This window comes from Anomaloglossus baeobatrachus, chromosome 3 (assembly GCF_048569485.1).
Source record: "Anomaloglossus baeobatrachus isolate aAnoBae1 chromosome 3, aAnoBae1.hap1, whole genome shotgun sequence".
Taxonomy (NCBI): Eukaryota; Metazoa; Chordata; class Amphibia; order Anura; family Aromobatidae; genus Anomaloglossus; species Anomaloglossus baeobatrachus.
Window position 1 is genome coordinate 284,023,159 of NC_134355.1, and position 21,165 is coordinate 284,044,323.

At 44.1% G+C, this 21,165-nt stretch overlaps 1 protein-coding gene across 2 annotated transcripts in view; it reads right to left on the reverse strand.

Moving 5' to 3' along the window:
• Positions 1-21,165, reverse strand: part of AKAP7 (A-kinase anchoring protein 7) — a 248,447-nt gene that overhangs the window by 195,890 nt on the left and 31,392 nt on the right. For both annotated transcript variants that reach the window (XM_075338271.1, XM_075338272.1), the window contains exons 4-6: positions 17,123-17,259; positions 9,823-9,983; positions 2,382-2,494 (exon numbers count right to left, since the gene is read on the reverse strand). In XM_075338271.1, the coding sequence (XP_075194386.1) occupies positions 2,382-2,494; positions 9,823-9,983; positions 17,123-17,259 (411 nt within the window). The remainder of the gene's footprint in view (positions 1-2,381; positions 2,495-9,822; positions 9,984-17,122; positions 17,260-21,165) is intronic.

Genomic DNA, 21,165 nt, shown 5'->3' on the forward strand with positions numbered 1-21,165 from the left:
TCGGCTTGTCTATTTACTCTGGTTTCCGCGCTCCCCCGGTCTTTGACGTTCTCTCTCGGCTTTCCCTGGACTCTGTCTCTGTTTAACCCTTTGTACTTAGTAGACATCCTGGTTCCCGGCCCGTATGACCATCCACTTCTTCCACTGGGGAGACTTGTGCCCTCTAGTGGAGGATTGCTGTCAGCACTCTCCTGGTTCCCAAACTCCCCCTGCTGGTTCATTACACTGAGGTTTTTTTACCTCTGGAATATGTTGGCAGTGTGCCATCACTCATCCATCTATGCTGAAAAATTTTGTTTTATCTTCAGCTTGTATAAAAAAGCAACAAAAAGAGGGATAAAAATATATTCCAAAAATTCAGCAATTACTTGCAGCACATAGAGGGCAGCAGTTATAACCTGCCCAGGCCAAGGAACTAGTGCACTAGCAGGATGCAGCAAGACCCCCAATAAAGTGGAGACATCACAAGTGCAAGAGACGCAAATCACTCACACACTTCCAATCCATGGAGGGGGCGATTGCTAGATGATAAAATTGCACACAGATGGCTTGTATAGGGCGCCGTTCATGTAGGTGCACAGTATCTGGCTAGCAGCCTATTCATTACGCCCATACTATTAGACTAGGCGGGCTGCCCAGTACTATGTAAGTGCACCATACAGGGCGGGGACTGCAATATACAAGGCCTACATTAAGGGGCCTGGCTGCATCCTGTATAAAATGTTATGTGCAAAAAACATACTGTATATAAAATATATATGAGGCACTAGATGACATTCGGGCCAGAATATGGTTGCCCACAACCCACGTCAAGGAACCTGTGATGCCTTCATGTTATTGGGGGTCTTGCTGCATCCTGTTAGTACGTTAGTTCCTTGGCCTGGGCTGCCCTCTATTTGCTGTAAGTAATTGCTGAATTTTTGGAGGAGATTTTTATCCTTGTTTTTGTTGCTTTTTTATATTTATATAACATTGTAGGGACTCACAAGCATGAGGACCCTTGACGTAGGTTGTGGGCAACAGTATTATGGCCATAATAGCATCTAATACCTCATTTATATTTTATATTTATTTTTTTTGCACATAACATTTTATACAGGATGCTGCCATACCCCTTAATGTAGGCCCTTGTATATTGGAGTTCCCGTCCCAGTATGGTGCACTTTGATAGTACTGGGCAGCCCGCCTAGTCGAATAGTATGGGCGTAACTAATAGGCTGCTAGCCAGATACTGTGCACTTACATGTGTGAACGGTGCCCTATACAAGCCATCTGTGTGCAATTTTATCATCCAGCAATTTCCCCCTCCATCGATTGGAAGTGTGTGAGTGATTTGCTTCTCTTGCACCTGTGATGCCTCCACTTTATTGGAGGTCTTGCTGCATCCTGCTAGTGCACTAGTTCCTTAACCTGGGCAGGTTATAACTGCTGCCCTCTATTTGCTGTAAGTAATAACTTCAGCTTGTGAAAGAGGCAGAGATACATGTATACCATATTTTTCGGATTTTAAGTCGCACCGGATTATAAGACACACCCCAAATTTAGAGGAAGATAGGAAAAAAAAATTTTTAGTGTTAAAAAAGGAGTCTGTCTTATAATCCTAAAGTCCGTTTTATAATCTTGATATAGCTCACCGGGGGGAGGTAGAGGAGGGGGCGAACAGCGGCGATGGACCGGGGTCACAGAGAGCAGGGTCCCAGCTGAAGGACAGCGGTGGCGGCACGAGGGACGGGATTTCGGAAGAGGGTGTGTCGTGGCTTTGCGATGCGAGCACCATTGATCTCCAGGCAGTGGACGTGATGGGCTTCAGGAAAATGGCTGTGGAGACAGTGCACACAAAGAATGAGATCTCAGAGGCCCGAGATATCTCAATCTGCAAGTGCGTCGCTTCTGATGCAATGCCCTTCAGCAAAATGGCTACAGGGGGGCATGCGCAGATTGAGATGAGCAGCCATTTTTCTGAAGCCCATGGCGTCCACTGCCCGGAGATCAATGGCACCCGTATCACACTGCTGCAACCCCCTCTCCTCCCAGCCCCAAACATTTCCCCACTCAAGCTGCCGCCGATCATCAGCTGCAGCCCTGCCTCCTGTAACCCCGCTACACCGCCACCGCATGCCTTCCCCGGTGAGTTATATCCAGATTATAAGATGCACCCCCATTTTGCCCCCAATTTTGGGGGGAAAAAAGTGAATCCTCTAATCCGAAAAATAAGGTACTTCATTTTTGGCTATTTTCCTTATAAAGTGTAGCATATGTAATTTATCCAATATTTATAACAAGCAAATTACATGACATGCAGTCATCTTATTTCAAAGCATTTTCTCAGAAAGGCTTATGACTTCTATTATGCAGTTCTGGAACATATAATTGGAGCTCACCTGATTGCGCAGCTTCGGTGCCCTTGATAACTTCATGAAAGTCAAATGGGGCATAAAATCTTTGCTTCCAGTTACAGAAATGCCCTTTTCCATAAATATCTTCCCTGTAGTTTCTGTTAAGACATTTTAAAATAAGAATGTGTTTTTTTAATTTACACACTAATATTCACAGTTTATGTTCAACATGATACTAAAAAACTATGACAACTGAATTCAGACATTTATAAACCAGAATAAACCTTTAATGTCTGGTAGGTGGGTGTCAACTTCGTGGGAATTGGGGTCAACTTTGTGAGAATTGTTTTCTCCAGCAGCCACAACTATGCCACCATATAAGAGACCATAGAATAGATATAAAAGTGGCACACATCCTCTATTCAAGCATATCCGAATTATGCAGAACAAGGTAAGAATATTTTGTTTTCTAGTCAAGTTGATTCTTATATATGTACTTCTTTACATTAAAAATGATAATTGATCCAAACACATCTCTAATTTGTGTTGGAAAAAAAGAAAATGATGGAGTGCTGCATAAGATCACCTGGCGTTAATTCACTTGGTATAATAGCAGTTTTTTGTAATCTGTACTGATAAGGAACATCGCACCACAGATTGCTAATATGACACCACTTAACCTGTCACACTAAAAAACTGAGAGCTTATCTGTGCATGTACAGTGATACAGGGAAGACTGTCAATCAATAAAGAGAACTGCCTACTGGACTCGTATGTTTACAAACACCAGGGATTCCAATTAATAAAATGAAAGATTTAGCAAAACCTTTCCTCAAAAATGTATATAAATGTTAAACTCAGGATACAGGATACAGGATATTTCACTTGCTATTTTACCCGGAAAAATGGAAAAATTGCTGTAACTTCTAAAAGAAAGTCGACCGTACTGAAATTTGGACTGTATACTTTGATTCATGAGAAAGGTTGCAATGAGCCTCAATGACCGAGACGATAAACATCCTCCTACCGAGTGATCTCACTGACTTGTCACCCCGCTGGTCAACTCCACTATGAGATAGGCTTGTGCCAAAGTGAAATTCTTAAGAAGTTTGAAGGTCAAAATCCAGCATCCAGACTTTGCATTCTGTCATTGGTGAATAAGCTAAAACGTATAGGAACATTACTAGATAGGCATGATGGAGGACATCCAAAAATGAAAACAATTCAAGATGAGACAGCAACTTGTGGCATCTCCAAGAAAACTGTTGCAGAGGATTTCCCAGGAGACAGGCATGTCGTATTCCACATGTCAATGGGCAGCCAAGAAAGGTCTTGCTTGCCCATACAGATTCACTGTCATTCACTGTCAAAGGGCCCAAACAAGAGAAAATAATTTGTTATTCTTAGTGGTGTGGTTCCCAACCTTCATTGCTGAAAAAGAAAATACAGTGAACCGTACGTGGTACACTGACAAAGCCTGGTTTCATCTATGTGGCTACGTCAATTCACAAAACACCCATATTTGGGCAGCTGACAGCAAACATATGTTTCAAGAAACTCTGATTCATCCAGAAAAAGTTGGTGTTTTTTGTGCCATATCCAGGCGGCACATAATTGGCCCTATATTTTTTGAGGCAACAGTGACAACAGCAGTGTACATGGAAATCTTCCAAACCTTCGTCAATTAGCTGGACAATGAGAAACATGGAATGGGATACTTCCAACAAGATGGTGCAACGTGTCACACGTCGGTTGTCAGCATGACAGAGATTGCATCCTTCTTTGATGACAGCGTAATCTCCATAGGACTGTGGCCACCATTTCTCCTTTGGGGCCAATTGAAAGGTCAAGTGAGTAGTAACAAGCCACAAACATTACATGCACTCTGAGAGAACATACAGCGAGAAAATCAGGCTATGACTCTAGGCGTCCTGCGGATTAGTCACATGAAGCGTGCTTGAATGCGAATAGTGGACAGTTGTTTTAAAACATCAATTTTTCATGAACCAATGTACAGTCCAAATTTCAATATAATTGTCTCTTTTAGAAGTTAAAGGAACTTTTACACGTAAAGCAATGAGTGAATCACCCTGTATAAGATCCTACTTGAAGATCCGATACCATTTTCAACATGACAGGTTCTCTTAAACTAAGCATTCAACTGACAAAGGCTGACATGTAGTCTCAGCTGAAAAGCATTTAACTTTTTCTATCATGTAAATTGCTATATTTTTCTACAATAAATTACCTCACTTTGAAGAGCTGGATTATCCATTTTTATTCTCGTATTGAACATGGGACCACATGACTTTATACGTGCTCTCAGCAATGCCCACAATGCTTAATGAAGTAACTGCAGGTGAGCTGGTAAATTTTTCTTTTCTTATCTATTTACCTAACGCTTTCCAATCATTCAATACCAACAAACCACTAGATTTGGAACAAATAATAGTCAAGTAATTGACTTATCATTTACTAAGTTTAAGGGGAATTCTGACCTGCAATTATCATGCCAATGCAGTGTCTTAAAGGTTTTTTAAAAATATAATATGATGTAGATAAACCTACACCATGGCGTAGCAAAGAATCTAGGACAGTGATGGCGAACCTATGACACGCGTGTCAGTGCTGACACGCGTAGTCATTTTCAGTGGCACGCGGCTGCCGGCCGCGGCCCCATAGAAATTAAGCATCCTTTAAATAGCATGGCAAGCCGTTCCGATTTTTTATCGGATCGGATGCCATGCAGGAGGTCTGTGCCGAAGGTCTGTAGGCCCAAACAACAGAGCTCCGGGGCAGAGCATCTAGGCCTGGGACTTCCGGTAGGCCCGAACTTCAGGCTGGCGCAGCAGGGAGCAGCGCAATGCCGCCCAAACGACAGAGCTCTGGTGCAGAGCGTCTAGGCCTGGGACTTCCGGTAGGCCCGAACCTACGGCTGGCGCAACAGGGAGCAACGCAATGCCGCCCAAACAACAGAGCTCCGGTGCAGAGCGTCTAGGCCTGGGACTTCCGGTAGGAGGGAGCAGCGCAATGCCGCGGGGGACGCACTTCTGAGGCCTGAGGTGATCGCTGTCTGGAGGCCCTGTGATTGCTGTCTGCAGGCCCTGTGATTACTACAGCAACCATCATCCAGTGAACTGTGGGGTGTCATTGGCCATTACTGAGATAAGTGAGGGGGAGGCTGGAAGAGGCCTGTGCTATGGGTGCCATTTCCCGCCATTAATTTACATAAGGAACGCCATCTTGCAGCATAGTACAGACTCCATTTCACCACCATTACTGTTGTGCATCCTTATTAACCCCTATTTCTGCTTATTAACTCTGCCCTTTCCTAAAACACAGTTACATGTGCCATCATATGGTCAGTTAGGTTAGTTAACCCCTAATTGCCTGCAGGGCTAACTATAAATCTTCTCTCACTGCCCCTCTCATGGAGAAGCCACAAAATAAAAAAACAAAGTTAAGTAAAGGGAGAGGTAGTAGCAGTAGCCGAACCTTTCAAGAGACATGGACTGAGATGAGATGTATGGCATTATAGAAAAAAATGGCAGATCATTTTGGGTTCTATGTAGTGAAACGGTAGTAAGCAGAACTTGGAATATAAATAGACATTTTGAAACTAATCATTCCCAACTCTTGAAAAAAAGTGAGGATGAAAGGAAGGAATACATTTCCAGGCAGCTACACCTTCATAAGAGCCAATCTAATTCCATCCTTAAATTTGTAAAAAGCTCTACAAATTTAACATCTGCAAGTCTGAGCATTGCTCACTCCATAGCTCAGCATGGAAAAGCACTCAGTGAGGGAGAATTTATTAAAGAAACTCTTAAGATGTGCACCAGTTCTATTTCATGATATGCAGAATAAAGATGCAATTATTAAGAGAATATCTGAGTTACCACTCAGCCAATGAAATTCAGCAACAAAAAAGTCACTAAAAATAATCAGTGATGGCGAACCTGTGGCAGTCCAGCTGTTGCAAAACTACAATTCCCATCATGCCTGGCCATTCAAAGCAAAAGCTTTGGCTGTGAAGACATGATGGGAATTGTAGTTTTGCAACAGCTGGAGTGCCACAGGTTCGCCATCACTGGAAGAATTCCCTCTCCCCCTCACTTATCTTAGTTCACGGCACCCCACACAAGTTAAATAATAGCAAGACCAACAAAAGAAACCAACTGACAGATGAACAAAGAAGTCACTAAGCAGGTAAGTTAAATAATTATACATATTTGTTATTTAAACTATACATGTCGCAAAATTATGTTTTTTTTCTCAAGGTGACACACCACCCAAGTTATGTTCGTTTTTTTGGCAAATTTTGACACACCAAGCTCAAAAGGTTGCCCATCACTGATCTAGGAAGTTACTGGGTGACAACTGCAATCTGCCTAACTCTGTATACTCTGAAATTTCCTCTAGAATGCTTCTTGTAAGTATTGAAAGTGTATGTCAAATTTATCACATATAGTGATGGGCAAACTTGAACTGTAAAGTTCGGGGTCACTACTGGACACCTAGTGTATGTGCACAGTTCTGGTTCGGCCGCAAAGATAGAAAAAAAAAAAAGTAAAAAAGGAAGCAAAATGGGAATTTAAGCAGGACAATTATACTTACTGAGTCTCGGTGCAGCTGTCACACTGCTTTCGGGGCCAATCATTAAAAGTTATGAATATTCACTGCTTCCCCCACCCACCCTCTGTGACAGCATCTCTGCTTGGTTACCCTCACACTAGCTGTTTGGGTCTTGAAGTGGAAAGTAAAAATAAATAAATAATTTGCCCCCCCCCCAATTTTTATACCCAGGCAAGATAAAGCAAACAGTTGGGAACTGGTATTCTCAAGCTGGGAAGGCCCATGGTTATTAAGCCCTCCACAGCCTAAATATAGCAGCACACAGCTGCCCCAGAATTTGCAAATCCATTAGATGAGCCAATCTTGATGCTTTCACAGCATATCCCGATTGTCCTGGAGCAGTGGCAATTGGAGTAATATAAGGGGTTAATGACAGTTGTGATTTGTCAAAAAAAAAAAATCACAGCTGCCACGAAGCCCTGGATTAGTAATGGGGAGGGATCTATGCAGGTCCGACGTAATCCACACCATGTTTTCCCACCACGATCCCAGTTCTACTACATCTGAGGTCGCAGTGCGCGGTCACATTAGAAAATAGAGCTGCAACTGTGAGCAGTGACATCAGTGAGTTCGTCACAGCTGGCTGTTCCCACAGTAGCCGAGCTGTGACCTCAGGCAAACTCAATGAACTCACCTTAGTTGAACTCTATGAACTCACCTGAAGTAAACGCAATTAACTCAATGCTGGATTACTGGCTTAAGCTATGTGCGCAATTTGAGTATTTGGTTGCAGAAAAATTACATCTCCTGGCAGAAAAATGCACTAAAAACGCAATGCAGTTTTAATGCATTTTTCTTCCAAAAGATGTCGTTTTTGTGCACAAATTTGTTGCAGAAATCTGCACAAAATTTGCATCTCTTAGCAGAAAAACGTGTCAAAACCGAATCACATTTTATGGTGCGTTTTTCTGCCAAGGAGAAGCAGATATGGTGCAAAAGTCTGCAACAAATCTGCATCTCCTGGCAGAAAAACGCTCATCTCCTGGCAGAATAATGAGTGAAAACCGGATTGTGGTTTTGGTGCATTTTTCTGCCAGGAGATGTAGATTTGTTGCAGATTTCTGCACCAAATTTCTGTGCCAATTCTGCATCTCCAGGAAGAAAAACATGTCAAAACCGCATTAGATTTTTTGGTGCTTTTTTCTCCCAGGAGATGCAGATTTGGTGCAGATTTTTGCAACAAATTTGTGCACCAAATCTACATTTCCTGGAAGAAAAATACATCATGACCATATTGCAGTTTTGGTGCGTTTTTCTGCCAGGAGATGCAAATTTTCTGCAACCAAATACTCAACGTGCGCACATTAAGTTCATTGCGTTCACCTTAGGTGAGTTCATAGAGATCACCTGAGATGATATCACTGAGGTCACCTGAGGCCACAGCTGGGGTAATGTGAGAACAGCCAGCTGTGACGTCAGGTGAACTCACTGATGTCACCACTCACAGCTGCGGCTCCATCAGTGTGTCCCTGACAACACAGTAATCGCTCACGTTTTCTAATGTGATCGTGCACTGCGACCTCAAATGTAGCACAGACGGGATCGTCATGCGACATCGTGGTATGGATTATGTTAGACCTGCAGGGGTGTTTCGGGGCTCATAAATTGTAGAAAGGGGGGTTTAATAAAAAAAAAATTCTCTGTGTTTTGTGTTTATTTCTTTTTAATTATACGATTAGTAATGAGGGGGACCAAGACAGCTAGTGTGAGGGCAACCAATCACAGACATCGGCAATCTAGGAGGAATAACAAGGCAGGTGCACCACCTTAATAATGATGAGTAGTTAGGTGCTCACCCATGTAGCGAAGAAGGCTGAACAATATATGGAGAAAAGAGCTACATATAACAGGGAGCACACCTACAATAATATATATATAAAAGGCAAATCTTTATTGTGACAGCAAGAATAAAAACACTAAAAAATGTGACACACAAGATAACACGGCCTGATGCCCCTTGTGACCCCCGTCATATACACAGCATGAACAATAATATGCAGTAATGAAAACGTCATACATATGAAATATGAACATGCAGTAATGTAGAAAGGCTAGTAAAATATCTCACATAAATGCAAAATGCCAACTGGCTTGTTCACAATCAGAAAAAACTGCCTAAGGGAATATATATAACCATGTAGTGGCTGTACCAACCGGCCATAATAAACAGTCATATCCCAAAGGAAAATATATGTATAGGCAACAAACAGTACCAATATATATCAGGGGACCAGCATCACCTCCTAAAACACGTGAATGACAAGCGATTATATATCCACAGGCAAAAACTGTATAAAATGTGGCAGCCAATAATGGCAAAAAATAACATGTGCAGATAAGCAAAGCCAAAGAAGGTACACAGGGGACAGAAAATACCGTGGAGAACCCACGCGTATCGCCGCACAGCGGCTTCCTCAGGGCAAGTGTGTCAATCGGCAATCTGGCTGCAACCAATCACAGATGCTGTCACAGATGGTGGGACGGGGAAGCAGTGCATATTCATAAGCTTTAATGAGTAGACCCGTAAGCAGCCGCGCGTAAACTCGGAAAGTATAAATGTCCTGCTTTAATCGCCATTTTGAAGTTCAGATTCAAGCCCGGCCTTGAACCGACTTTTTTTCTAAGTCCAGCCGGAAGCGACGAACCCGAACATCTGCAGGTTTACCCATCTCTATTTACATGCCAACTTTGCACTCTTTCACTGCTATACAACAGATTAAGCCATTATCAACATCCATAATTCACTGGCTAATATGAAAACAAATATGAAGTATCTATTAGAAAATAGTCTCAATTTCCTGTACGAAGGAAATTTATAATTTGTATATCAGTAGAAAAAAGATATTCTCACCAGATATTTGTTTAAGAGCAGCTATGGAGACATCATTTGTCAAATTTACAAATGCAACTTGATGCCTAAAGTCGGAGATTCCACAAAATGACAGAACTAAAATGTTTCCCTGAAGAATTTCTTCAATTGGCTTTTTGCTGTCCAAGAGTGCTGTTGTTGCTCTGCAAAGTCAAAAATAGCTGATATTAAATAAAAAAACATTTATTTATTAATTCTGAAGCTTGTGCTCATGAATATATACATTTAAAGAAGCACACATTTTTTTTCCTTAATCTTGTCTATCTTTGTAATGTAGTGTACTGAAGGTCCTGCATTAAAATAGGACTGCTCTGGTCCTCTTCTAGACCACATGGTTTCACATACAGGGATTTATGTATGCACCTGAATTTAGTTTTACAATGTTAGTCTATGGAGCCTTGTGCTAAGTTTTACATTGAGAAAGTAGTATCTCAGACAATAACCCCTAAGCCAGATAATGAGAGGAGCTCTCACATGACTTAGAAGAGGATCAGAGTAGCTGTGGAAATCAGGGAAGACATTTAATGCACCGACACTACATTATTTCCAATGGCATAAAAAAGTTTGGGCACCCCTAGTCAAAATTACTGCTATTCTAAACAGTTAAGCAAGTTGAAGATGAAATGATCTCTAAAAGGCATAAAGTTAAAGATGATACATTTCCTTTGTATTTTAGGAAAAAAAAAAAAAATTTCATCTTTTACATTTGAAAAATGACAAAAAGGAAACTGGGCCAATGCAAAAAGTTTGGGCACTAAAGATGAGCAAACCTGAACTATAAAGTTTGAGGCTCATACTAAACAGTGGGCATGCAGGTTACAGACTCAAATACGGACTTAACAAAACGTCTGTCTCTGAGTTCTCATGCTGTTCGTATGCTAACTACTCAATTGAGCATCGGTGAGCCTTGGTATACTCAATAATCAGCCCAGTGAGAACCACTTGAAGTCTCTGAATGGCTCACATTGGGGTAAAAACAACGTTTTCAGTTGCTGTGTGAAAGAAAAAATATTTGCCCTTGCTCCCCAGGAATTGCTCTGTTTACTGCTGGTTGTATGTGGGTTGTATGTGAGAGCCGAACTGCCCAATCATTGACTTCCATTATACTCGTTACTTGAAGCAAGCCCATTAGTTCTTCTTGGGTTACATGGGTTTCAGGCTCTGGGATCAAGTTCAGGTCAATTATGGGTAATGAAACAAACCTTTCACTGAATTATGATCGAACCCAGCGAACCCGAACTCCCATGGGTCCACGCATCTCTGTTATACACCTTTGGAGATTTGTGTGCTCACATAACTTTGACCAAGGTGTCAGACCTTAAATAGCCTGTTAGGGTTATGGCTTGCCCACTATAATCGTTCGTTAGGAAATGCCAGGTGATGCAAATGTAACAGTATTATAAAAACCCCACCTCCTCTACCCTTGTACCAAAAATCAGTAGCCATGGTTTCTTCTAAGCAGCTGCCTAGCACTCTGAAAATGAAAATGGTGGAGGCCCACAAAGCAAGAGAAGGCTACAAGATGATAGCAAAGCATTTTTAAGTTGCCCTTTCCTCAGTTAGAAATGTAATTAAGCTATGGCAGTTAGCAGAACACTGGAGGTCAAGATAAGGTCTAAGGTCCAGTGCCCACGCTGTGGATTTTGACGCAGATTTTCAGAAATCTGCAGCAAAATCTGCATGTCCATTGTGAAGCCAGCAAAGTCTATGAGAATTCAGAAGTGATGTGCCCACGTTGAGTATTTTTCCCTTGCGTATTTGGTGCAGATTTCTTTTTGTCTGCACCTGTCGCGGGTGGGGAGGAGGGTGTCAGCACACCGCGCTCCCCCCTTCTGCTCGGGTCCGGCTGCTCAGTGGTGGCTCGAGCCGTAGGCCGGATCCCGGGGGTTTTCCTCGAGCGGCACTCCTCGCCCGTGAGTGAAAGGGGGGGTTTGGGATGTTGGGATAATGTCCGTGACGCCACCCACGGTTGTGGTGATGTGTAGCACCACCGCTGCTCAATGCGGGGATCCCGGGGATGGTGATGGGGAGCAGCCAGGTGTTGTGTTGCCCCTCCGTGGGTAGGGGTTGGTGATCCCGGGGCCCGGTGATGGCTTGGGAGGTGCAGGGCTTGGTGGGCGCAGGGACGCGGGGACAGCGCTGTGCCTTGCGGCACTGTGGTACTCACTCAGCCTGAGACTTGGACACAGTTTGTACGGTAAACCAAACGGCTGGTAGGACGGTCCCACAGACGGCTGCTTTGCTTTCCCGGTAGGTGACGGTGATGTCCCTCTTCCTTGCACCTGTATGTACGGTTGGTTGCGATGGGTCCCCACCGGTAACCCGCTCCCCGGCTTCAAGCTGGGCCGGAGGAGCACTACACTTTGCCCGCAGGCGCTGGCCCTCAGAGACTGGTGCCCTGGCGGTGGCGGTGCCTCTGTTGTACGGGTTGGGCTGTTGCCTTCAATCGGGACTTGGTTGTTGGGGGAATCTACGTCCCCTTCACTGACGGATTCGGCAAATTTGGCGACTCCTAGCCTTGCCGGGGTCCGAGAGGCCCCTGCCCTGGTGCTGACTGTCCTTCGGAACACTGCTCCAGACCACCGGGCACACAGCCAACGGGGTCCTTCCAGGAACTTCCAAACGGTCCCCCTCCGGACAGTCACCGCCGTCGCTGACCTTGCTGTTCTAGCCCTACACAAAGCTGGGCTCTCAGGCTTGGCACACTCTCTGCTCTGTCACCACTTCTTGCTTTCCTCCTTTACTACTCTTCTTTCCTCCACTTTCCACTTGCTGTTTACTTTAGCCCCTGCCTGGGCTACTCCTCCACTCCTTCCACTTCCTCCTCCCTGACTAGACTGCCTGGTACTTCCCGCCTCCAGAGCTGTGATCTCCTTGGTGGGCGGAGCCAACCGCCTGGCCCACCCCCTGGTGTGAATCATCAGCCTCTGGAGGAAGGAAACAAGGATTTCTGGTTAGCTGTGATGTGCCTACCTGGAGTGTGGGGTGTGGTGGTGTTGTGACCTGTGACCCCTGGCTTGCCCAGGGCGACACACACCAAATACGCAAGGGAAAAAAAAGCAATGTAGGCAATGCACTTCTGAATTCTCATAGGCTTTGCTGGCTTTACAATGGACATGCAGATTTTGCTGCAGATTTCTGAAAATACGCATCAAAACTACACAGCGTGGGAACTGGGCCTTATGGACCATGGAAAATTTCTGTGAAAACTGCTCATAGAATTGCTAGGAGAGGCAAATCAGAACCCCTACTTGACTGCAAAAGACCTTCCGGAAGATTTAGCAGACTTTGGAGTTGTGGTACATTGTTCTACTGTTCAGCGACACCTGCACAAATATAGCCTTCGAAAACCTCTCCTGCGTCCTCACCAAAAAATTCAGCTTCGGAAGCATGCAAAAAAGCATCCAAACAAGCCTGATGCATTTTGGAAACAACTAATGTGGATGGATGAGGTTAAAACAGAACTCTTTGCCACAATGATCAAAGGTATGTGTGGAAAAAAAAAGGGTACAGAATTCACCATCTATTAAGCATGGGGTGGATCAATCATGCTTTGGGGTTGAGTTGCAGCCAATGGCACAGGGAATATTTCACAGGTAGAGGGAAGAATGGATTCAATTAAATTGCAACAATTTTTTTATGCAAACATAAAGCTGGGTTCCCACTTAACGACAGCGACAACGACGTCGCTGTTACATCACCATTTTCTGTGACGTAGCAGCGACCTTGTAAGTCGCTGTTATGATCGCTGCTTAGCTGTCAAACAGCAGACGCAGCAGCGATCATAACGACAGTGCTGCAACATGTGCAGAGAGCAGGGAGCCGCGCACACTGAGCGCTGGCTCCCTGCACTCCTAGCTACAGTACACATCGGGTTAATTACACGATGTGTACTGCAGCTACATGTGCAGAGAGCAGGGAGCCGCGCACACTGCTTAGCGCTGGCTCCCTACTCTCCTAGCTACAGTACACATCGGGTTAATTACACGATGTGTACTGCAGCTACATGTGCAGAGAGCAGGGAGCCGCGCACACTGAGCGCTGGCTCCCTGCTCTCCTAGCTACAGTACACATCGGGTTAATTACACGATGTGTACTGCAGCTACATGTGCAGAGAGCAGGAGCCGGCGCTGGCAGCGTGAAAGCGGCGGAGGCTGGTAACGAAGGTAAATATCGGGTAACCACCTTGGTTACCCGATGTTTACCTTGGTTACAGCTTACCGCAGCTGCCAGATGCCGGCTCCTGCTCCCTGCTCGCTTCATTTCGTCGCTCTCTCGCTGTCACACACAGCGATCTGTGCGTCACAGCGGGAGAGCGACGACCAGAAAATGAAGCTGGACATTCAGAAACGAGCGGCGACCTCACAGCAGGGGCCAGCTCGTTGCTGGATGTCACACACAGCGACAGCAACGGGACGTCGCTGCAACGTCACAGAAAATGGTGACGTAGCAGCGACGTCGTTGTCGTTGTCGCTGTGTGTGACACCACCTTAACACCATCTGTAAAGTATCTGAATTTGATAAAGGATATTTTCTACAATGGATAATGATCCTAAAGAGACATCAAAATACACAGTAGCCTACCTGAAAAGGCAAAAGATTAAAGTTTTACAATGGCCCTCACAGTCCCCTGATCTGTGGCTAGACCTCAAAAGAGCAGTGCATGCAAGACGACTCAGGAATCTCACAGAACTGGAAGAATGGATGAAAATCTGTCAAACAACTGAAAGACTCTTGGCTTTAACAAAAAAGCATTTACAAGCTGTGATACTTGCTAAACGTTGATGCTACTAGGTACTAACCATGCAGTGTGCCCAAGCTTTTGCATTGGCCCATTTTCCTTTTTTGTTAATTTTAAAATGGAAAAGACGAAAATATTTTTTTTTGCCTAAAATACAAAGGAAATGTGTCATCTTTAACTTTATTACCTGTTTTATTATTTCTGTGGTAAGTGTAATCTATTAAACTACTATAAATCATCTCTGCATTTTTCCAACTGTTGGTTTTGGTTTTAAAAATGCCAGATTTATGGGTATTGATAATAATAAATATGTATAATTTGTTTCATTGATGTAATGCTAATGAGGTAATTGTTTTTAATGTCACACATGTTGTTAAATTATGCGGAATCAAATTCTTTTGGTGGATACGCATTCTAATATTTTCAAATAAAGACTTGCTTTTTTTAATCTATTTTGGAGTTGGATCCAGTTTGCTAATATATGAATATTTTTAACTTTGATCATTGGTCTCATGCACAGCAGTACTTACAGTGCCTTGCGAAAGTATTCGGCCCCCTTGAATTTTTCAACCTTTTCCCACATTTCAGGCTTCAAATATAAGGATAAAAAATGTTAATGTTATGGTGAAGAATCAACAACAAGTGGGACACAATTATGAAGGTAAATGATATTTATTGCTTACTTTAAATTTTTGTAAAAAAAATAAATAACTGAAAATTGGGACGTGCAATATTATTCGGCCCCTTTAAATTAATACTTTGTAGCGCCACCTTTTGTTGTGATTACAGCTGCAAGTCGCTTGGGGTATGTGTCTATTAGTTTTGCACATCGAGAGACTGAAATTCTTGCCCATTCATCCCTTGCAAACAGCTCGAGCTGAGTGAGGTTGGATGGAGAGCGTTTGTGAACATCAGTTTTCAACTCTTCCCACAGATTCTCGATTTGATTTGATTCAGGTCTGGACTTTGACTTTCTAACACCTGGATACGTTTATTAGTGAACCTTTTCATTGTAGATTTTGCGTTATGTTTTGTATCATTGTCTTGTTAAAAGACAAATCTCTGTCCAGGTCTAAGGTCTTTTGCAGACTCCAACAGGTGTTCTTCACGAATGGTCCTGTATTTGGCTCCATCCATCTTCCCATCAATTTTAACCATCTTCTCTGTCCCTGCTGAAGCAAAGCAAGCCCAAACCATGATGCTGCCACCACCATGTTTGACAGTGGGGTTGGTGTGGAGCTGTGTTGCTTTTACACCAAACATATCGTTTGGCATTGTGCCCAAAAAGTTCGATTTTGGTTTCATCTGACCAGAGCACCTTTTTCCACATGTTTGGTGTGTCTCCCAGGTGGCTTGTGGCAAACTTTAAACAACACTTTTTATGGATATCTTTGAGAAATGGCTTTCTTCTTGCCACTCTTCCATAAAGACCAGATTTGTGCAGTGTACGACTGATTGTTGTACTATGTATAGACTCTCCCACCTCAGCTGTAGATCTCTGCAGTTCATCCAGAGTAATCATGGGCCTCTTGGCTGCATCTCTGATCAGTCTTCTCCTTGTTTGACATGAAAGTTTTTGAGGGATGGCCGAGTCTTGCTAGATTTGCAGTGGTATGATACTCCTTCCATTTCAATATAATCGCTTGCACAGTGCTACTTGGGATGTTTAAAGTTTTGGAAATCTTTTTGCAACCAAATCCGGCTTTAAACTTCTCCACAACAGTATCACGGACCTGCCTGTTTTGCTCCTTGGTCTTCATGATGCTCTCTGTGCTAAACAGAACACTGAGGCTATCACAGAGCAGGTGCATTTATATGGAGACTTGATTACACACAGGTGGCTTATATTTATCATCATCAGTCATGTAGGACAACATTGGATCATTTAGAGATCCTCAATGAACTTCTGGAGTGAGTATTCTGCACTGAAAGTAAAGGGGACGAATAATATTGCACGCCCCAATTTTGAGTTTTTTATTTTTTACAAAAAATTCACTTTCACAATTGTGTCCCACGTGTTGTTGACTCTTCACCATAACATTAAAATTTTTATCTTTATGTTTGAAGCCTGAAATGTGGGAAAAGGTTGAAAAATTCAAGAGGGCCAAATACTTTCGCAAGGCACTGTATGTAATGTAGTGCCTTAGACTTGTCAGTTGTTCACTGGCAGTGCCTATTAGACTCTGCTTATAGCAGGATATAACAGCCACTGTACCCTGGTGTCATCAGATAACCTATCACAATTGTGAGTGCCCGATAGTGTTAACTCCCTTTTAATCACTTAAATGCAGCTGTCACAATTGCCAGTGGTATTTAATTGGTTAATCAGCCCGATCAATTCCTTCATATTGGCTGAACCAGCCTTAAATTACATAGGACATCCTGTTACAAAGTCACCATATTTGCTAAAAATTTACCAATCCAATCAAACTGCAGGAGCCCAATATGGAGGAATTCAAGTTTCCTTAAAGGTTATGTATTATAAGTTGGCAATAATTCTCAGCACTGCTTGTCATACGTTCAGCCTTGGAATATACTTACAGAGCAACTTCGTCTTCACTGGCTAAATGCATCACAAAGAGGGTGAGGTGGAAGGACCCCTGAGGAATCATGGCACTGGAGAGTCTGTCATCTTTTTGTAATACAGAATTCTGAATAGTCTGGATGTCATCAAGAATCTGGTCATGAGCAAAAAAAAACAACACATTTCTGTGAAATTTATAGAAGCAAATGTAAAGGGGTTGTCCTACTGGGCAACCTAATATTAATTGTTCCAGGATGCAGCATACAATAAAAAGCTGTATACTTATCTCCCAGGCCAGAGGCATTCCTTCAATTTCTGCATAAAGAATATCACATGACCGCTGCAGACAACTAGCGGATGCTGATCATCTGCAGTCTCCACTATATCATTGCGATAAAACTTCAAAGTAAAAGATAAATGATCTTTAGAAATACTCTAAAGATCTCTTTATCTATGCTAGTGTATACAGAGACAGTTAGGCAGGGATTAGCAATATGGAGCCAGACCTGCTCGTGGTTCTGGGTGCATATTGAACTTGACAGATTCACTTTAAGTAAAGGCCCCTTTACACACTGCAACATCGCTAACGACATCGCTGTAACGTCACCGGTTTTGAGACGTAATAGCGACCTCCCCAGCGACATTGCAGGGTGTGAAACGCATCAGTGACCTGGACCCCGCTGTGAAGTTGCTGATCAATACAAATCTTTCAGGACCATTCTTTGGTCCTTTGTTTCCCGCTGTGCAGCATGCATCGGTGTGTTTGACACCGTTACAATGACTTTGTAAGCAACTTCCCTTTCAAATAGCTGCTTTGACACGTCCCCAATGACCAGCTAGGTCGTTCTGCAGGTCCGTATCGCTGCTGCGTCGTTGGCCAGATCTGCATGTTTGACAGCTCACCAGCAACTCACCAGAGACTTTGTAGCGATCCCGGCCAGGTTGGGATCGCTGGTGGGATCGCTTAACTTTATTTATGTCAGGTGAGTGATGGTGTAAACAGCACTGATATTGGAGGCATGGTGCCCTGTCTGAGAGATAAGTTTACAGGTTTTTTTATGCTCGGGCTATTAAGTAATGGACAAACCGTATAACAAATCAACACAATAAACGATTGAGAAAGATTTAATGTAAAATACATTTAACAATTAATGAAATGTTTGATGCATAAATATAACAGCACAATAGATGTTTGAATGACTTCCAGTAAATGCATTAAGGGACACCACAGGGACATGAATCTTTCATTACTAGCTTGTATCCTGACTGTCTACAAATCAGGGGTATACACAGAAGAAAGAAGGTAATGGTGTACGACTTCAACCTTCCCCATCCCTTGTAAATAAGGGTGGTATGGCCCGAAGGCCAAATCCTCATCCTCTTCGATGACTGTGGAGAGGGAGCGCCAATCTGACCTTGGGCAACATTTTAAGAATCCCTATGGTAAATATGTGATGCCCTGGCCTATCAGGTCATCACAGGGTATTGTGCAATCTGCCCTTCTGCACAGTATCCAACCTCCTTGGTTACGGGTCCTGGTCCTTTGGTGTTGCTAACAGCTGAGCCAATCAAAATCCTAGGAACCCTTTACACTTTACCCGCCAGACACACCATTGGGGGTCCTGAAGGGAATAGGGCCGCCCACATGGGGGGTTGGTGAGGGGAAGTGAGGAAAGTGATGGTTGAGCAGTGGAGAGTGAAAGGAAAGGTGGTGGAGTGGTGACTCTCATGAGGAGAGGTCACAGAGCAGGGCTCCTGTAGATACTAGGTGGCAGACGTTGGTCTGGGCCTGGTAGGAGCTGGAACCCCGGTCGCAGGGGATAGTGTCAAGGGGCACGGACTGCCGAGGAGGGCAGTCGGCGGCCTTGAGCTATCACCGGGCAGGGGTCAGGGCAAGACGGAGTACGTGGACCCTAGGCCGAGAAGTAGCTTCACACGTCCTGGTAATTTACCTGACGGGGGTGAAGACTTCAAGTGTCATCCCCAACCCGCTCCAAAATCGGGGTACTAGCGCACCAATAGCATAGGACTTTCCCAATACAGTCCACAGAAATCCTACGCGTGAACCCTGAGAGCAAACTCACTCCGTTAGCCACACAGGTGAGCGGGACCCAAACAGTTTCAGACTCGAGGGTCCAAAGAGAAACACAGGTGCCAAGGAAAGGGCCACAGACTAACCGCAACACCAAGGGCACGGACCCAAGCGTGCTCCCTCGAAGCTGCAGTGGTGTTCAGAACTTTGGTTTACAAGCTGTCGGTGTGATTATTTCTGGACTGAGTGAGTACACTGGAAACCCTTCTCCTATCTCCAACGGCACCCCACATGCCAACTACCCAACGGGCACCAGGACACGCAAACCCCCTACGCACGGAGGGGTTAAACATCCAGCTGCTTCAACATCGTCACCGGGCTCCCCAACAGCAGCGGTGGTCTCTCACATTACCATGCACCATGGGTGGCGTCACGAACTTTCAATCCCCCTGTACATACTCCCCTTTATCTTTTGACATTCGAGTGTCCCCCCCCGGGTCCAGAGACCCCTCAAGCCACCGCGGCTCCGGATCCAAGCGGATCAGCCGCTGTCGTGGGGGCGGTACAAATACTTGTGATTTGATTTGCTCAAATTACAGTATTCAAGTGGAGTAATAGAATAAACAATCCAAAAGTAAAAAAGTTTGTCTTTTGTAAAATGAGCACATTGTACATTGATATAATGTTTCCAGGTCTAAACACACAGATTTCTCCCCTATCAGACTAATCTTACAGATATTGCTATTACTTGTTTACACACAAGTATTTTAAGATAGACTAAAATCCCATCTTGCTGTTCTATTATCTTCCTAAAATAAGGCCATGTAATTCCCTCTCATAAGGCTGACTTTCAGATCTCTTTTAGATCCAGCGTACTTGCTACAATAATGGTGGTCAAAACCTAAGATAGTAACAACATGAGCATATACCCTACTATAAGAAAGTTAATAGTATAGTACATATAAATAACATATAGGGTACATAATAAACACTGGGGGAGGGGGTTGTAATCAAAAAAGTGTAAAAGCCCTCTCACCGTGACAAGGTGTATCCCAATTGAGATGGCCTATCCTCCAATATTAAAACCTCCTCTTGCGTCAGACAACCCCAATGTAGATGGGGGCATAGCAGGACCAGGGCATGACTGTTGAGACACCTGGCCATGGTAAGCTATATAAATGAAATGCCAAGGTGAAAAAAGAAGACCACTCCCTATTTGTACAAAGCAGAAGAAACTACTGGAAAAAAAAACAAAGAAATGAAGTGGAGTATAAGTTGGTACAGTATATATGCAACATATAGAAGCAGTGCTTTTTTTGCGGCGGTACGGCGTACTGGAAAATCTGAAGAGCGCCTCTGGCTCTGTCCACATGGCTAATTTGTAAAATATACAAATTAGCCATGTGGAGCGGAGGCACAAGCCAGAGGCGTCTCTAGGGAGGAGCTGGCGGGGCGCTGTCGGGCTGCCTGATGTGGCGGTGTGGAAGTCTGCCGGGGTGGGAGCCGCTATTCTCTGAACATGGTTATCACGCTGACAGCCACACTCATAGAAAGTGCAGCGCGCGGCTCCCACTGCTCAATTGTCCTTGCATCTGTTAGACGCGAGGACAATTGGAGCGGTGACGCCGGCACTGACTTCTGGGTCAGAGCGACGGCTGTCATGTGATCAGGTCAGCTGATCACACTGCTGACCTGGAAGTCAGGGCCGCAGCGTGGAGGCGGCGGTGAAACGCTGATAAGTGCTCCACTGTGGAGCTGCAGAAGACACGGAGGAGGAATATTATGGGGAAGAGGGGAGTATTTATGAAACAGTATGGGGGGCAGAGGGTGGGGAATGGGAACCATCTGTGGACACACTTTGGGTGGACAGAGGGTGGGGAGGGGGCAATATGTATATATACAGTATAGGGGGGAGGGAACTGTGGACAGAGTATGGTGGGAAGAGAGGATGGGGAGGGTGAAGTATCTTTCGACACAGTATGGGGAGAGAGAGGATAAGGGGGTGATGCATGGGGAGAGAGAGGATGA